The sequence below is a fragment of the Vipera berus genome, assembly GCF_964194415.1.
Source record: "Vipera berus genome assembly, chromosome: 1".
Lineage (NCBI taxonomy): Eukaryota > Metazoa > Chordata > Lepidosauria > Squamata > Viperidae > Vipera > Vipera berus.
The window spans coordinates 133,169,466-133,188,300 of NC_138202.1; the positions used below are offsets into that span (position 1 = coordinate 133,169,466).

General features: G+C 37.9%; 2 protein-coding genes across 4 annotated transcripts in view; one reads left to right on the forward strand and one right to left on the reverse strand.

Annotated features, from left to right (window-relative positions):
* The window catches only part of LOC308668250 (uncharacterized protein), a 281,434-nt gene that overhangs the window by 238,940 nt on the left and 23,659 nt on the right, over window positions 1-18,835 (forward strand). The window lies entirely within an intron of this gene.
* OSBPL11 (oxysterol binding protein like 11) overlaps window positions 1-18,835 on the reverse strand; it is a 53,822-nt gene that overhangs the window by 32,719 nt on the left and 2,268 nt on the right. For all 3 annotated transcript variants that reach the window (XM_081327879.1, XM_081327881.1, XM_081327880.1), the window contains exon 2: window positions 465-533. In XM_081327879.1, the coding sequence (XP_081184005.1) occupies window positions 465-533 (69 nt within the window). The remainder of the gene's footprint in view (window positions 1-464; window positions 534-18,835) is intronic.

Sequence of the window (18,835 nt, forward strand, 5' to 3'; positions counted from 1 at the left end):
AAATAAACTACAGAATGGATTTTGTTTCTGAATAGACATGGCAGCAGGTAGGATTTTATTGTAATCCTATTTTCAGAAATCTCAAAATATGAGCTCCAACTTTTAAAATCTTGTAAACATTATGACTAATCAAAAGTCAATTACGGCAGCCAAAATCATCTTTCATCATCTTTCAGTTGCTTATAATAGCAGCTGCTACACTATAACCTCCACATTCGGATATATTTCATAGCTGTATTTTTCTTTGCATTATCTCTTGAGGGGTAAAATACACAAAGCCTTCTTTTGTTCAGTGAAAAATTTACAGGTCAGGAAATCAAATACATGCACAAAAACAAAAGATTAAAGCAAGTCTTCATTCACATATTATTTTCTAAAACAATCAGAATATTGCCAACAATTTCTGCCTGATGAATAAAGCTATTCCATCTGAAATAGTGATGTTTTGGAAAAATTAGACTTACCGGTACTGCCAGCCTGTTACAAGATTTGTATATTTCATTAAATAGCCAGAAATGTTTTCCATATGATCACTGTGGCAAATATAAGAACAAAATTCATCAGCTATAGGCAAATAACAACAATTAAAATATCTCACATACATATTGCATAATTTCATATTTGATAGAGTAATAGAAGAGACTTCGTAACTCAGCACAAATGTCAAATGACTTCTAAAACAGAAATTCCTGCAAGCTCTTGCTTCTTGTTTGTCTTTGCAGAATTGATTTAGAACTGAGATGCTTTAAATAATCTATCAATCTGAAAACTGGAAGCAACATTACTGATGCATAAACTACTAGAATCAGTAATAAATTATTGGACTTCTCTTGTATATAAACCTTCAATATTAAAGATTAAATTACTAAATACCCTTCAGCTTTCCAACCTTAAGGAAACGTTTTTGGGCACTTTTAACTATTATTCATTATAAAAATGGAAGTTAATTAAGGTTAAAAGAATATCTTTAAAAATTAAGCTATACAAATAAATCACTGGCCCCTATTAATTAAGGAAAAGTACATTTAGAATTTTGAAACGATACACACTTCTTGGACTTTTTGAGTATATGTCATAAATCATCAACATCATTGGAGACTATTATTTTGCTTTGTGCGCCATATCTAACTTTTCTTGCATTTTACATTTAAAAAACCCTTAGTTTAAAAAAAACATTTAATGCAAAGGAAAAAAAAGAGTCCAGTCTTCAATCACCTTTATTTCCAAAAACGCCTTTTGACCTGATAAACATCCTTAGAAAATAATAATGGTGTTTTGCTTTGCGGTATGTCCAATTATATAGAAGTTAAGCAGAACTATAGGAAAGTATACTAGAAAAAGATTGCAATAGAAAGAACATTTGTACACCAGTTCTTTACAACTGTTACACTTCCCCTTTAAAGCCATTTTATAAATACACAAATTCTCCCTACCAAGCAAATGTCCAAATGCAGCCAGCAGCCAACACAAATAACTACAGTAGGTGCCACTACCTGCACTTATGATGTTACCTAATTTGCATAATGAAATGTCTGCAAGAAAACAACCAAGCTCAAAGAACACTAAGGACCCCTCAGTAAATTAGGTGCATCACAGAACAGACCAACTCCATGTTATATATGTCCTCCTATATGAAGATGCACAGCATCCATCTTGGCACTGTTTCGTAGGAATTGTATTAAAGTCTCCCTCAAACAAAGTGTGTTCCTTTCTTGGCAACAACAGAGAAGTGGTTTGCCATTTGAGTTCAAAGCCAATTAGATGCTGCCATCTACCGGAGTGCCAATTATTAACATTCACAAGGTGCCGCCAACAAATTTGAAAGAATTCATTGAGAATTAACGTGAATGACAGCTCCAACCCAACTAAGTGATGCAATGGTACCATAAAGGTGACCCTGAAAAATTTTAACACATATACACACACACTTCAAGACACACAAAATTAATTTCTGCCCAGTAGACCACAAAGAACAAATATTCCTGCATCACATTCCAGAAGTTTTATAGGACAGCAGCTGAGCATTCCTCCAGGAACTTGAGGGAATTGCTATTTTTTTAAGTTCCACAACTAGAACTCAGGGCCTTATATAAAGAACTAAAGCCAATGTCAGAAATCACCTAAGCCCCTTATTAGTTCATAACAGATTAGCAGTCCTAGGAGAGCTACACCTGAAGAAAATTTTAAAAATCAGAAGCTACAAATGAGTCTTGCAAATCTGAATTATTATTATTTCCTGCTCTATGTAAAATACCTTAAATGGTCAGAGAAACTGTTCCAACCAAGAGATTTAACTAAACAAGCGACTGCAATTATTATTTGAAAATGTCTGCTAAATACCAATTTAACCTATTTTTCCTTCAGAAGCCTACGTCACAGACCTGTCTCTCAGAATATTGTAGGCAACAAGAGCCATTTTGTCACAATTTCCAAAAGCATATGTGAAACTATATATTTATCCATCTTTGGTATCTTCTACCCATATGCAATATATTTTTATGTAATAATGCACTCAATTCACAGATTGTTGATTGTGCACTTATTCTAAGGAGCTGTTTCAGACCAAAATAATTCATGCAGAAAGTGAAAAATTTTTTGAATGAAGAGCAAATTAATTGCCTATACTCAGTAGAATGAAATGATATACTTGTATATCATAAATCTGGAAGCAGGTAATAAAATATTTGTGGCAGAAAACTGTGTAACAATTAGGGAAAAGGACCTGCTCTGATTTCTTTTTTCCATAGAATAATCCTGGGATGAAACTGAGGCTTGCCTGCTGCAGGAATAATTTCATGTGAGTAGTGTAAACAATTTTTTAAGAAATTGTGTTTTTAAAGTTTTTGTGATCATGAAACTACTTGGCTGAAATCTGAATTCTGGTTCAAAAATTATTTCTCCTCACTGTCAGAGCACATTCATACCGATTGCGACTAAGAACCCATATTAGGTCTTATCTCGCAGCGATAAGGGTGGCGAGGTCTAATTACTTCGCTACCCTTATCGCGTCCGCAGATAATCGCCCGGCCGCACTGTTTAGGGTGACCCGCTCCCTCCTTAATCAGGAGGTGAGTGAGGAACCCTTGCAGGGGCGTGCCGAGGAGTTTAGTCAACATCTGTCGGACAAAATCGCTCGGATTCGGACTGGTTTGGACTCCGACTGGGCAGAGTCGGACGATCAGGACACGGGTGGTCTTGTCAATGTTATCTGGGAGGAGTTCGATCCTGTAACTCCAGAGGAAGTGGACAGGATTATGGGGAGGCTGAGCTCCACCACATGTTTATTGGACCTGTGCCCTTCCTGGCTGGTTTATGCAGCCCGGGAGGGGACACGAGGCTGGTTCCAGGCGGTTATATCTGCCTCTTTGAGTGAGGGTAGTTTCCCCGCCGCCTTGAAAGAGGCGGTGGTGAGACCTCTCCTCAAGAAGCCTGCCTTGGACCCAGCTGTGTTAAATAACTTTCGTCCAGTCTCCAACCTTCGCTTTCTTGTGAAGGTTGTTGAGAGTGTGGTGGCGCATCAGCTCCCTCTGGTTCTGGATGAAGCGGATTATCTAGACCCGTACCAATCGGGCTTCAGGCCCGGGTACAGCACGGAGATGGCATTGGTCGCTCTGGTGAATGATCTCTGGAGGGCTCAGGACGGGATATTCCTCTGTCCTAGTCCTATTAGACCTCTCAGCGGCTTTCGATACCATAGACCATGGTATCCTGCTGCGGCGTCTCAGGGGATTGGGAGTGGGAGGCACGGTCCTTCAGTGGTTCTCCTCCTATCTCCTGGGATGGTCGCAGTCGGTGTTGGCAGGGGGGCAGAGGTCGACCGCGAGGCCTCTCGCTTGTGGAGTCCCTCAGGGGTCGGTCCTCTCGCCTCTCCTGTTCAACATCTACATGAAACCGCTGGGTGAGATCATTCGTGGTTTTGGAGTTGGGTATCATCAGTATGCTGATGATACCCAGCTTTTCATTTCGACCCCAAACCACCCCAGTGATGCCCTCGACGTGATGTCCCGCTGCCTGGAGGCGGTTCGGGTCTGGATGGGGAGGAACAGGCTTCGACTCAACCCTGACAAGACTGAGTGGCTGTGCGTACCGGCATCTCGGGATATTCAGGATATCCCATCTCTCTCTATGGGGGGTGAGTTATTACCCTCCGTAGATAGGGCTCGCAACTTGGGAGTCCTCCTAGATTCACAGCTTTCTTTAGAAGACCATATAGTAGCTGTGACTAGGGGGGCCTTCGCCCAGGTCCGCCTGGTGCGCCAGTTGCGGCCCTATTTAGACCGGGATGCCTTACGTACGGTCACTCACGTGCTCGTGACCTCTCGTCTGGACTACTGCAATGCTCTCTGCATGGGGCTACCCTTGAAGACCACTCGGAGGCTCCAACTGGTACAGAATGCAGCCGCGAGAGTTGTGTTGGGAGTTTCCCGACACTCCCATGTTACACCTCTGCTCCGCGAGCTGCATTGGCTTCCAGTTGTCTTCCGGGTGAGATTCAAGGTGTTGGTAATGACCTACAAAGCCCTACATGGCATGGGTCCGGAATACCTTGGGGAGCACCTGCGGCCGGCGTCAACTTCCCTCCGCCCAGTACGCTCCCACAGAGAGGGACTCCTCAGGGTGCTACCGGTCAAAGAATGCCGACTGGCAGCCCCCAGGGGGAGGGCGTTCTCTGTGGGCGCGCCGGATTTATGGAACCATCTTCCGGTTGAGCTCCGGATGGCGCCTGACCTCCGCTCCTTCCGGTGCGATCTCAAAACCTACCTTTTCGAACAAGCTGGCCTGGCCTGATGGGATGGGGTTGGGTTTTATTAATGTGTTTTAACCTGCTTTTAATGTGTTTTAACTTATTTGTGGGCACCTTGTTTAATCTTTTTTAATTTTTGTATTTTATCTTTTAATATGTATTGCCCTGTTCACCGCCCTGAGTCCTTCGGGAGAAGGGCGGTATACAAATTAAATTAATAAATAAATAATAAATAAATACTGACATCAAGGCTGAAAAACTGTAAAAATGATACTGTATTTGCTACTGTGCGCAGTTAATCCCATTTAAACAGACAAATGGCTTTCAGAATCAGCTATGCAGGACTTTCACTTAATTAAAGTCCTACATATAGAATCCTGCACAGAAGACAAAGAGCCTCTTCTACAGACTCAACTGTGATTAAATTCAAATCCAGATTAAAATACTGCAGAATTAGTTTCAGAGGCTAATTATTTATTTATATGTATATCCAATATAAACGTCCTGACTCTGGGTGGCTTACAATATCCAAAATAACTGAAAACAAACACTGCCATTTTAAAACAAAAACACCTTTAATTGGCAAGCAGGAACTTGCAAGTGTTAAGCCTCCTCTGGACAAGACAGCTCAGTCCTGGGACCCAAGGAAACCTCCAACTCATTAATTTTTTAGTAATGCCAACAGATTTGGGCCCATGCATGGAGGGGGGGGGAAGATCCTTCCAGAGGGCAGGCCCCACCACAAAGAGAGGCAATCACTCTCATATTACATTTTATACACAATTATTTTTGTTCACTGAATGCTTGCGTATTTAAAAAAATGCTTAATTCTTTTGATATCTCCTGTATTATATGAGCCATGGGGGGGGAACAGAGCTGCAACTAGATTTTCCAAAAAATACCATCTTAAGAACAACACCCAAATAATTACAGAAACATTTCAACCAATAAATCATCAGAACTGAAATCTAATGAAACGTAGAGGAGGGAGCACCTCACTGATTGGCAGCTTTCTTGTTGATGTCACAATGCCTCCTACTGACAACTATAAGCTAATTTCAGAGAAGTAGCACAGAAAAATTAGCAAAACCGGAAAGAAGAAAGCAAGCAGAGAGGATTCAACCATGTCTGCCTCAACACAAAATTATCAGGTGAGGATTCTTAAAGTGGAAGAAACAAAGAACCTCCTCCCTCCATATAGTAATATTGTAGCACAGGTTGTCAAGAACTCTAGAGTCTTAAACTACTCATCATAAAAGTTGGATATATGTAACATCACTATTATAGTTCTTATTTTTCAACTATCAGCTGACCGACTTGCAAAATAGGAAGCTGATCTGACGGTTGTAAAGATGAAAAACCAAAATGAGACGCAGTGTATAAATAGGATAGCATTTTATTCCTTAATCTAGGGATGTCCTTCAAATATTCGGGAGTTAGAATCCTTATCATTCCTTGGCACTGTCAATTTTGCTTTGGCTGACAGGAGTGTAGCCTGCCCACTCTTATCCTGGAAAGGAATGTAGAGATAACCTTGGTGAAGGAATGTATAAGCCTGCCTTGATTCTGCTTGATATAAATTGGGGCGCCCAGAAACTCTGACAAGCTTTCAAGATTCTTGTTATTATAACCTACAGCAATAATGTAGCAGTTGATTCCTGGAATCCTCCTTGCAGCGCACATTTCCTGACCTTGTCTAACTCAACATGGTAACATCCATTTGGAAAGCCTAGCAAAGTTTTTTCTCCGCCTTATCTTACATCAATCAGAATCAGCCTTGGTGGAGCAGTGGGCTAATGCCTCCTTAAGTAACACCAGCTGCCTGCAATTAGTGCAGGTTCGAGTCCCACCAGGCTCAAGGTTGACTCAGCCTTCCATCCTTCCGAGGTAGGTAAAATGAGGACCCAGATTGTTGGGGGCAATTAAGCTGACTTTGTAAAAATGCCGCTTGGGGTGTGTGTGAAAGCCCTAATAAGCAGGCATATACATAGAATGAAGGCTACTGCTAAGCTTGTAAGCCGCCCTGAGTCTTCGGAGAAGGGCGGGATATAAATGGAATTAAAATAAAAAATAAAAAATAAAATTTTGAGTTGCTTTCCCACGCTCTCCACTTTCCTAAGAGTAAATTCTCAGCCCTTAATGGCTCATCCATTCGTTTATCAAGGTCGTCTCTACATTCCTTTACATACCTATACCATCTTCTACTGACCAAATAAATCAGAGATACTATGCCGCTACATTAATGATTTGGAAAATGAAATACCTGCAAAGTTAATCATGGAAACAAATAAAGAGATCCAATAATTTGCACAAATGAGATCCAATAGGAGCTTTTCTAAATCAACACTGGAACATGATACACAGGATAAATGGCACAAATAAAAAAAGCAGATGTGGAGAAAGTCTAGCTATTTTTAAAAGCATAAAAAAAACTATTGCAAATTATACATACAAGTCACCTTACTCATCAGAAGATCAAAAGCTCTCAATTTAATGGATTCTTTGGCAAAATTTCAAAAGTTCAATCTGTATCTGTCCAATTATTAATACGTATATAATTATATCCACCGGGTAAGAACACAACAACGTACACGGTGCCTTGCAGGATTGGACCCCTGACCCAAGTGCACAAGAAAGACTCCAAGTGTCCCAGCAGATGGTCTCAGAAGCAATCACATTCCCATCATGGCTAATAGCCATTAACCCCTATGATTTCTATGAAATGGTCAAACCCGTTTTTGAAGCTAGACAAAAGCCTTTTGAAGGTAGTCATCTACTGCTAGCAAATTCCGAACCTAAATTATAAATTGTCTAATAAATAAATAAATAAATAAATAAATAAATGCCTTGGCCTTTGGTTCTAGTATTTTGGAAAAAGAGGAAATAGCTTTTCTTTGTTCATTTTATCCACAATATGCCTAATTTTGTACCCGTGAATCCTATCTCCTCTCTTTTCTCTTTCTTTTTAGACTAAAACACCCTAATAATCGGAAGCATTCCTCATGAGAAGCTGCCATAACCCCATGATCCTCTTTGTCCTCCTCTGAACCTTGTCCAGCTCCATTTTTTGAGCTGCGTTGACCAGAGTAGCACACAATATCCCAGATTGTGGTCACATAATTGATTTATACAAGGGCGTTAACGATAATGGTCTCTCTATTTCCAGTATAGTGTTTTTTTACAGTGGATGCACACACTTTATTGACACCTTTATTGAACTGTTTACCAACAACTCTTTCCTCATCTATCGCTACTTGCTCTGACCCCATTAATTTGGATGAGTAGTTTGGATTTGGGGGATCTATGTGCATCACTTTGCATTTGCCCACAGTGAACAACTTCTGCCATTTTCACCCATGCTCTCTCTCTGAAGCTCTTCTCAGTCCCTTTTTGTTTTTACCACTTTGAACAATTTAAAGTCATCAGTAAGCTTGGTCATTCTACTAGTCATCTCCAATTCCAGATCATTGATCAATATGTTAAAAGGCGCCTGTCCTTGGACAGAACCGCCGGCTAGTTAGATCCCTCCATTGTGACAAAGGTCCATCTACAGGTAGTCCTCAATTAAAAACCATTTGTTTCGTGACCATTCAAAGTTACAGCGGCACTGAAAAAAAGAGACTTATGACCATTTTTCGCATTTGCAGCGTCTCCATGATCACATGTTCAAAATTCGGACACTTGGCAATTGGCATGTATTTTATGGCAGTTGCAATGTCCTGGGTCACATGATCATCTTTGGTGACCTTCTGAAAAACAAAGTCCGTGGGGAAGCCAGATTCACTCAACAACCATGCTACTAACTTAACAACTGCAGTGATTCCCTTAACAATTGTGGCAAAAAAGATCCTAAAATGGGGCAAAACTCAGTAACTGTCTCCCTTAGCAGCAGAAATTTGGGGTACAATTGTGGTTGTAGGTCGACAACCTGTACACCTATTCTGTTTTCTATTCAGCCAATTGCTTAGCCACGAGAGGATCTGCTCTTTTGTTCCACGGCTGTTAAGTTTACTGAAAAGTCTTTGATGAGGGATTTTATCATAGGCTTTAAAAAAAAAATCAAATGATATCTATTGACTTACCTTTATCCACATGATTTTTTAATACCCTGCCCTATGCCCTTGCCATCTTCTCTACAGAGTTTGTATTTATTTATTTATTTATTTATTTATTTATTTATTTATTTTAATTCCATTTATATCCCGCCCTTCTCCGAAGACTCAGGGCGGCTTACAAGCTTAGCAGTAGCCTTCATTCTATGTATATGCCTGCTTATTAGGGCTTTCACCCCCCCAAGCGGCATTATTACAAAGTCAGCTTAATTGCCCCCAACAATCTGGGTCCTCATTTTACCTACCTCGGAAGGATGGAAGGCTGAGTCAACCTTGAGCCTGGTGGGACGCGAACCTGCACTAATTGCAGGCAGCTGGTGTTACTTAAGGAGGCATTAGCCCACTGCTCCACCAAGGCTCGTAACCAGTTGCCAATTGATTTTCCCAAATCCATCAGGTTTTGGTTACACCCATTATATCTATACTCTCGTCTAAGACAAGGCTTGCCAATTCACCTATTCTGGCCTTTATTAATGAAAACTCAGGGTTAAAAATATTTATTTACTGGTTTCCTACAAAGCACAGTCTAGCTGTGTTCAAATTTTTAAAAAACCTCTAATGTTCGCACATATGATTTACAACATTAAAACACACACACACACACACACACACACACACACGACAACCTTCTTATGAAGGTTCCAATTTTCTTATTCCTCTAACAAAGCATCTATTCTACCTTTCTATTTATTTCTTTAAGACCAAAGAAAAACATGCACAGGAGGGAAATAATTGTAAATTTAGATTTACAATGATCAGAACTGTTTGTCACTCCAAAGGAAATCATCTTGTAGTACTCATCTGGATAATTGCATAACATAAATGCTACAACAATTTTAAAAAAGATGCGCTTCAACTTTATGGAGTACTATTAAAAAAAGGAAATGAAGATAAAATAGTATCATAATGTTGCAAATGAATTTAGGGTACAGCCCCATTTGACTATGTCTGATTCTGATAATCTGATCTGGAAGAAAATGATTTTGAGGCAGAAAAAAGTGGGGGGGGAAATCACCCCAAATCCTTCCCTACAAGAATTTAAAGCTCTTTTCAAAACATTTATTTTAAAGCATTTCCCTCAAAATGAAAAGACATGTAGAAAAGGAGGAAAAAAACAATATGGAGATATGGAAAAAGTACCCAAAAGTTTTCCCATTGTTTGCAATATTGGGCAAAATAATAATGACTTAATTAAAACAAATTAATATTTTTAAACATTTTACTATACATGTATAACAAGGAATTCATAGTTTGGGGATAAAACTTTTTACAGATCCGTAGATTAATTCATGGAGCTTTATTAACAGCTCCCACGATAGACATATTCATACCTCATTTCAACCCTGAGCTACAAATGTTCTCCTTTATTGATATCCATACCTAGTATTAAGTCCTGCTTCATGTTCATCCTGATTTGCTGCATCAGCCATGAAATTGCTGGCTTGTCCTCCATCTACAGTTTGTTTTCTTCCACTTCATGTCCAAATAGGTTTGGACATGAAGTAATCCACAGAAAAGCAAACCAGAACAAGCCTTAGCACAATTTACAAATATGACCTATAGCTTAAACAAAAGTATCAGAAGACGAACAAAAGGGAGTTTTCCTGTCTTATCTACGGAATTCCATGAACTAACTTGTTACTATAGAGTTGGCACATGGAATTCTGATTCATTGTTTTCCCCCCCACAGTCTTCATTTATTTATTTCCAAAATTATTCAGCCCAGTTCAGTTTTATGCTGTTCCGTGAATGCAAATGACTTCATTTTTAATCTATCAACAATATCACAGGTAACCCTATGAAGAGTCAAATTAAAGATAGTCATCTCATCGAGAAAAATCAGATTTGCAGTTACCCCTCTCATGCAACTGATTTTCTAATTTACGTTTTAACATACGTTGAGAAATACATTCATGAGCATGTTGCAACTTTTAAAAAGTACTTTGTTAAAATATTCTATATAATATTCTAAAATATTCTATATAATTTCAACATGGTGAATCAGCCCAAAGGTTATCTAATCCATAAAGGGTAGCCACCCTTTCCTGATGGCCTCCGTGTTTTTCTTGAGAAACCCCCAAAACAACTAAATTCAAAACTACCATTCAACTAGATTTTCCAGCAATTTTTATTTAGAGGTATGCTATCTCTGAAAGGTAATGAGTAAACCTATTATCACCAATACTTACTGATAGCTTTATCCCCTGTGACAGAAAACAATGGATAACATATTACAATTCTCAAACCTATCTAAGGCACACTATTCAATTTTACTTACGTTGGTCCCACAAAAATAACCCAAGCAAAAGAACATCTTCCATCTCTACATAACCTGGAGGTAGAATTACTAAATATCTAAGCATCTTTGCTCAGAAATGTAAGCTTAAATAATATACAACCTGAAAAGAGCTGAAGATCCCATTCAATGGATAGTTATTTATTATGACAGAGCCAAAAACTGAAAAATTGATAATGCCTTATTAGCAGGATCCACTGGCATCACCACTGCAGCTGCCTATATGAGTTGTAGAGCTATGTCAAGCTTTCAGTTAAATAGAAGTCAGCTTCGTATACATGGAGTTCTTTTTTCCTTTTCCATCCAATATTTTGCTCAAAATGAGGATATGCAGAACTGTTTGGAGCCAAGACCCACTGGTTTATTTTTTCCTTTTTATTTCACTTTGAGAGCGGGCAACTAAATTTCATTTTTGATGTGTGCCGTTGTGCCCACAGTAAAAAATGTTAACAAAGATTATCTTAAGAGCCTTTGTTAAATAATGCAACATATCTGAACACGTCAGTTATATATAAGGATTCAAAATGCATTTCAATACTGGATTTAGTTAGACGGTGCTCTAAGGAAGCAACTGTGGTAGACTAATGTGTGCTTACCCTCTTGTAAGTATGATTTTGGCCTGGAAATCATGCTAACCTCTTCTATCATATCTGATTAAATAGAAGAGCTACCTAACAGCTAAGATGTTGGGCTGTCAACTGGAAGTCTGGCAATTTGAAAGCCAAGTACTATGTGATGGGGTTAACTCCCATTTTTGCACTAGCTCCTGCCCACCTAGCAGTTTAAAAGCATGCAAATGCAAACAGATAATATGTACCACTCCGGTGGGAAGATAACAGCATTCCATGTGCCTCTACATACAGTCATGCTGGCCACGTGATCATGGAAAGAATAATGCTGGCCCCCTTGGCTAGGAAAAGGAGATGAGCATCACCTCCTAGAGTCGGACACAACTGTGGAGGGGAAACCTTCACCTTTACTTTTTACGGTAACCTACTCCCAAAATCTTCTTCCAATGTATAATATGACTTCAAAAACAACTGCCTTTTTCAGATGCAATAAGATTTCTGTTTGCCACTTTGGAGATGGCCATGCCAATGCTAAAATAAACCTATATTAAAATGGTAAACGTCTGCACCACTATCATTTCCATCTTTAGGGACATTTAAAAATTAGCACTCTGTTATGAACCGGGAAACTGCTTATACAAATAACAAGGTGCCTTGGTTTGTTCTTCCATTTCTAAGTCAATATGTTAGGGAAGGGGAAGGAACAGGGGGAGAGAGAAAAATGAAAATCTGCACACTGGACTATTTAGTATTCAGAGCTAACACTTGTATAAGTGACTTACAAGGTGAGAAAAAGTGGAAAGGGTGTTTTGTATAAGATAGAAAAGAAATTGATAGAAAGTACATTTTCTCCTCATGTACTCTCAAGACTTCAGAAGCCTTTGCATACTGTGAAGATCTATTTTTTTCTTTCTGCCTCTGAACAAAGAGGAGAGTGCATGAGCCTAGTAATTTTTATAGGCAGGTTTGCAAAGCTAATATGATCACCTGCTATCAGCCATAAATCAATATGGACTCCACACGATTCTTCCCTGTGATATATTCCCTTCTATGGCTCATATCTCCAAGGTTAACATCAACCTTTCAATAACAAGTCATTTGTAAATGAGAAACATACAAGTGCAAAGCAATCTCTTTGGGAAAATTTAATGACTCAAAATATTACTTCTAATACACACTGCCAGCATTTCACATAATTCCAGACAGCAGTGGCAAAGGACATTTCGAAGTGCCAGATGGGGAATACAATCATATGAAGATGCCTTATGTTGAGTCAAACTACTGACTGTCCAGTTAGTTTAACCTCACTTGAAAAACTGTTTTGGGGTATCTGGCTCATTGTCTCTCGCAGGACACCTCCCAAATGTTTCAGGATACCACTGACTAGTAGTTCAGTGTTTCTTTCAAACTTTTACTGTCAAGAACAAGACCACATTTTCTTCACAGTTGAATCAATATTTTATCTCTGTATGGAGAAAGGGCTTTTCTATTTGCACACACAGAAACGAAACAATATGCCCGTGGAATTAAAAAAGAAAAAAGAACTTCCTCTACATTTAAAGCATTCTCTTCCTCTCCGTGCATGCAGAATTGGGCTGCCTTTTACAAAGCTACGTGCAGACAACACGGTGATGGAAAAGATAAACAAACAAACCTGAGTCTCTTCTCCGTGACCAGTACAGGTAGTCCTTGACTTACTACAGTTCCATTTAGTGACCATTTGAAGTTACAACGGACTGAAAAAAAGTGACTTATCACTGTTTATCACACTCACGACCATTACGGCATCCCTACCTGCACAGGACCACCTGTGTGCAGAGGAGAAATTTTACTTAGGTTGAATGGGAAGGTCCTGCAAGTGAGAAGTTTCCCTAGGCTGCTTTGATTAATTGAAGTGACTGTTCAAAGTTATTCCTAGCTTGAACCAAATATGCAAGGGATTCAAACTGGGGCCTTCTGTGTAGAACTTTTATGCTGTGCCATTGACATACTGCCATTTCCCAAAGTCACTTCCTGGATACAGGTAGTCCTCGACTTAGAACAGTTCATTCAGTGACCATTCAAAGTTACGGCAGCACTGAACAGAGTGACTTATGACTGTTTTTCACACTTACGACCATTGCAGCACCCCCATGGTCCCCCGAACAAAATTCAGACGCTTGGCAACTGGCTCATCTTTATGATGGTCGCAGTGTCCTGGGATCATGTGATCATCTTCTGCCACCTTCTGACAGGCCAAGTCAATGGGTAAACCAAGCTCACTTAACAACCATGTTACTAACTTAACAATTGCAATGATTCACTGAACAACAGTAGCAAGTCGTAAAATGGGGCAAAACTCACTGAACAAAAGGTTTCACTTAGCAACATAGCTTTTGGGCTCAACGTAACTTTTGGGCTCAACTGTGGTCGTAAGTTGAGGACCATCTCTCTAAAGAGAACAAACTGAGCATTTTAAGTTATAGAACTTATTTTGTTTTTTTTTTCTTTTCAGTCACAAGTTAAACCATCTGCTTAAGAACTTCACCTGTTCAAGAACCTTTGTCAAGGTCAGTTTGCAATATGTGGCCAATTAAGTCCAAATATGATGATTCTTAAAAATGATCTAAGATAGAGGAATAACAATTCTTTCTGCTCATCAGAAATAGTGGCAAAAGGTATAAAGTCTCACAGGAGCAAGTTAGAAATCTGTACTACGGTTTTTTGTCTTTAAGAACCATTTATGCATTCTTTTAAAGCAAATTTATGTCTAGATCAACCTACTGCAGAGAAGGAATTTACAGATTCACAGGCTGCATACTGGCAAGCTGTTCATGTAGAGATGGAAGGCTGTATTTTTATGTATTCTTGCCTGCAGTAAACACAAACTGTCCTTCTAATATCTGCAGCCCACCAAGTTCTGCAAACAGCATTTTAAGCAGATGCAATTAAAAAAAAATAACAATTTAGCTGATATTGCTGTAACTTTTTACTTCTTTAGACACCACCCTTCCTAGGGCTGAACTAATGTTAGGAACATCTTTTAAAAACTGATATTTTTTTAAAATAGATAAAGTATGTTTATCCTGTATATAAGTACGTTTCTAGACGTGGCTACGGTTTTAAGAGCCAGGATGGAATGTCTGCCTACTAAAAAAAAAGTCTATAGAGATGGTCAACTAAATGACTTCTGCCATGCCATCAGTTGATACTAAGTTGATGATTTTAGAAAGCAAGTTCAGTTACAAAATATCATTGTTACATTCCTGGAAGTCTTGACACAGCTTATACCAGTGATAAGGATGCTTTTGGGTTCAGTGGGTAAAAATTCAGCAAATGCCTAACTTGACACTGCTGCCCTCCCCAACAAAGAGAAACCATTACATTCCCCCCCCATCTAGAGTATCCAAAGGCTGCCACCCTTTTCTCACACAGCCCCCAAACTCACAAGATAATAGGGCTGCTTACAAGAATAATTGTCACTGGGTATTGGTGAATCCTCACATTTCACCCACAGTGTTATGACTTGTCACCTATGATACATATATAACATAACTTTGCCACCACTTGCACAGACTGATATGATGCAGATATTGTGCCAATTCATTTAATCATAGCTTATTAAATAAAACCAGTTTCCATCCCGTAGTCTGAGCATTACTGATGTTCCATGTGGTACTGTGCTGTGTCTATGGTGTGAGAAACAAGATCAAGACAATTTTTAAAACGATTATACTCATATGAGTTTCATAAAATTTGGAAGGTATTGCCATGCTTATTAGTACCAGAAAACCTGTGAGATTTTGGATATCAAAATTTTGCAAGATTTTGGCCATTTTAGGTTCATTTTGAGGTCTACCATTTGTGATGAATCACATGGTGCCTACAAATGTCACAGTCGGGTTATATATTGTAAATCTCAAAGTTTTTAATGACAACATAGAATGAAGGCTACTGCTAAGCTTGTAAGCCGCCCTGAGTCTTCGGAGAAGGGCGGGATCTAAATGGAATTTTAAAAAAAAAACATACTAATCTATCCCAATAAATCACAACTGCTGAAACCTGACAACAAAAAAAGATGAAACCCAGAACATTTTATACATGCATTGTCAAATAGTAGGAAATCAATTCATTGATCCAGCAGCTTCATACACATTAAATCCTTCCGGTTTAATTCTTTTCACCATCAAATAAAGCTAAATTGTTCAGAAATCATAAACTCTCATTATGGTCAACACCATATCCTGATCTGTCATTCTTCTTACAAACTCAGGAATTAGAAATTCATTTCAAACAATGGTTTCAAACAATTCTGGTTTATCAGAGGAGTAATAAGGTAGGAGTTCTCCTTCCGAAACAAAAGGGTTTTCCCCCCCCTCAATTTCTGGTGAATTTAGCCATATCCACTGACAACGAGGGGCAATGATGTAGGATGCATCTACACCAGACACATCAAACTCACGACATCACGTGATATTGTAAAACCTATTGGAGCTTTTTCCCCATTGCCGGCAATGGGGTGAGCGCAGTTTCCTGGTGACGTGTCCGACCTGCGGGCCAGCAGTTTGACACACCTGATCTACACAGTCCTTCTGAAAAGTGCTGAGCAGGGTTGTAACATCACACAATCTTTTTAAATTCAAAAATGGGCTTTTATTTAAAATTAGAGTAATCTTCTTTTTCATCATTCTCCAATTCAACAAGCCATGCAATTTCAGGTAGATGCAGAGCTATTCCTTATCAAAAGGATATTAAATTTCAGATTCAAGTTAATATAACCGTATTATTGTCCCCTACAGTTCTCTTTGCAGCATGCATGTTCAAATGCCTGAAGGTGACAGAACAGTTATTGTAACTACACTATTGTAATTTCCATTTGCATTCAAGTTAGAAAAAAAAATCAAAATATCAATTTTTGCATTTTCCTTCTCTAGCTTTTTCACATGGGACATTTGCTCAAAATGTAAATCAAAGGCAAGTGTTAAGTACTATTTTGGGAACTGTGTTGGGTGTCAGACTTCATGGTTTTAGATTTTCTAATCTTATGTCTAGAGTATTCAAGTGTAACAACAGCTTTTTTTTTCATTACTGGCACCTATTGCTGATAAATTTGACAGGCTGCTTAAACTGACTTTCAATTACCAGACAAGTTAAACATGAATCATCTTGTATTTTTACAAAAGGAGAACTGCAAACATTACACTTTTGACTTGAGGCATATTGCGATAAATAATATTGTACAATCAACTATTTCTTTACAGTTTTCATTTATTATATGTAAAACATTTATGTGTGCTTTCAGAAATCTACTGTATTTATTCTGTTTTACATTTCTCTAGATATATTTTGTACACTAATTGATTCACTGTTCCATAGATGTATTTTTTTAAACAAAAACATGGGATGTTCTTTTATTTCTATAAAACCCCTACACAGAGCACATCATTCCAATTCTGCTGTCATTCTGCTATCAGAAATTCAATGAAGCAGCTTAAGATAAAGAAATAATTATTGCCTCATGGTAAATCCTCTGAGATTTAAGGCTCAGTGGAAAATTAACTATTTTCCCATAGCCACTGTTAACTAGACAGAAGAGATCCATGTATTTTCTCCATGGGGAAGTCTACCATAGACAAGTGGTATAGCTGTCAATGTGTCTATGGTTAACTGTGTAGGGGCCTAATTTCCTTTGCAGAATGGAGATTTTCTTTCTGAATTAAGTCCACTTTCATTTTTATTTCCAATTAATTCAAACCATGAATTACTGCAGTTTATTTGTATTATTTTAATTGATGCTGACTGAATTGATTGGTTTAATTTTGATTGTATCTGTTAATCTATGGATACTGGTAATTACTTCTATTATGTTGCAAACCATTTTAGGCAGAAATGAGTTACTAAGAATCAAGAGGAACTTGACATGCTGTCGAAAGACCAAATTAGAATCTAACCAATACTCCAGCATTTTTTCAACATCTCCTATGAATACTCTCTCACCACTATTTTAAATAACAAATCTAACCAAAAAACCCCAGAGGGAATATTTATTTTCTGAAAACATAGATTTGTAAAACAAAGCACATGTGGATATGACTGTAATCTTAACTGTAACCTTAACTATTTAGAAATTAATTGAATAGATATTTTGAAATTACAACTAACCTGCATACAGCATTGATTCAAAAGCCAGGCAAATCTAGTAGCTAATTAAAGTCTAGATTGCTAAACCATTTTAATCTTATTTAACTTCTGATAAAATTATAATTCAACTGAATAGACTGGTACATATAGATGTCCATAAATGTTAAATGATCAATTTTTCAATTACATCTTCTACAGTCACCTTTTTCTAAAATATACTCCACACTAAATTAAGAAAACTAACCTTGTTGACAATTTAAAATGCTCTAAAAACATATTTTAACAGCCTTTTAATTGTTGATGGCTTTATTTTCATGTTTTAATTGCTACATTAATATTCTATAAAAATTTTATGCATTTTAAAATATCTGTATTTCATTATAAAACCTGAGATATGTACAACTATATTAGTCAATAGTAGAAAAATGAGAAATAAATGAAAAAGCACAGATTAACATGAGTTCATTTCTTCTCTTTAAGGAAAAGGGCATATATTTATATTTAGAAGGAAAGAAAACGTTTTAACACATCTGAAATTTTTAGGACAAGTGCTAATTAACCAGTAGCTGAAAATATTTTATAAGAAGATTTTTAGTGTGTTCATATTTTAAATGCCCATACTATAATATTACATAATTAAAATACAAATGCTTGTTTAAATCATTTTGGCTTAAGTTTAATAAAAACAGCTAAATTTTAAACTGGGTAAAATTTGAGAAATAATAAATCGATACCCAAAATAACTGTGAGATTACAGAATATTGAAGAATATCCACAATTGTGGATGCAACAAGTAAAACATTCACTTTATATTGGCATATCTATAGCATTCAAAATAGAAAAAATATATATCATACTCTTATTCATTTTGTACAATACAAGGAACCAAATAATATCCCTGCCTATTTTTCCCCACAACAACCACCTTATGAGTTGTGTTGGGTCCAGAGAGAATGAGTAGACCAGGTCACCAGCTGGATTTCATTCCTAAGGG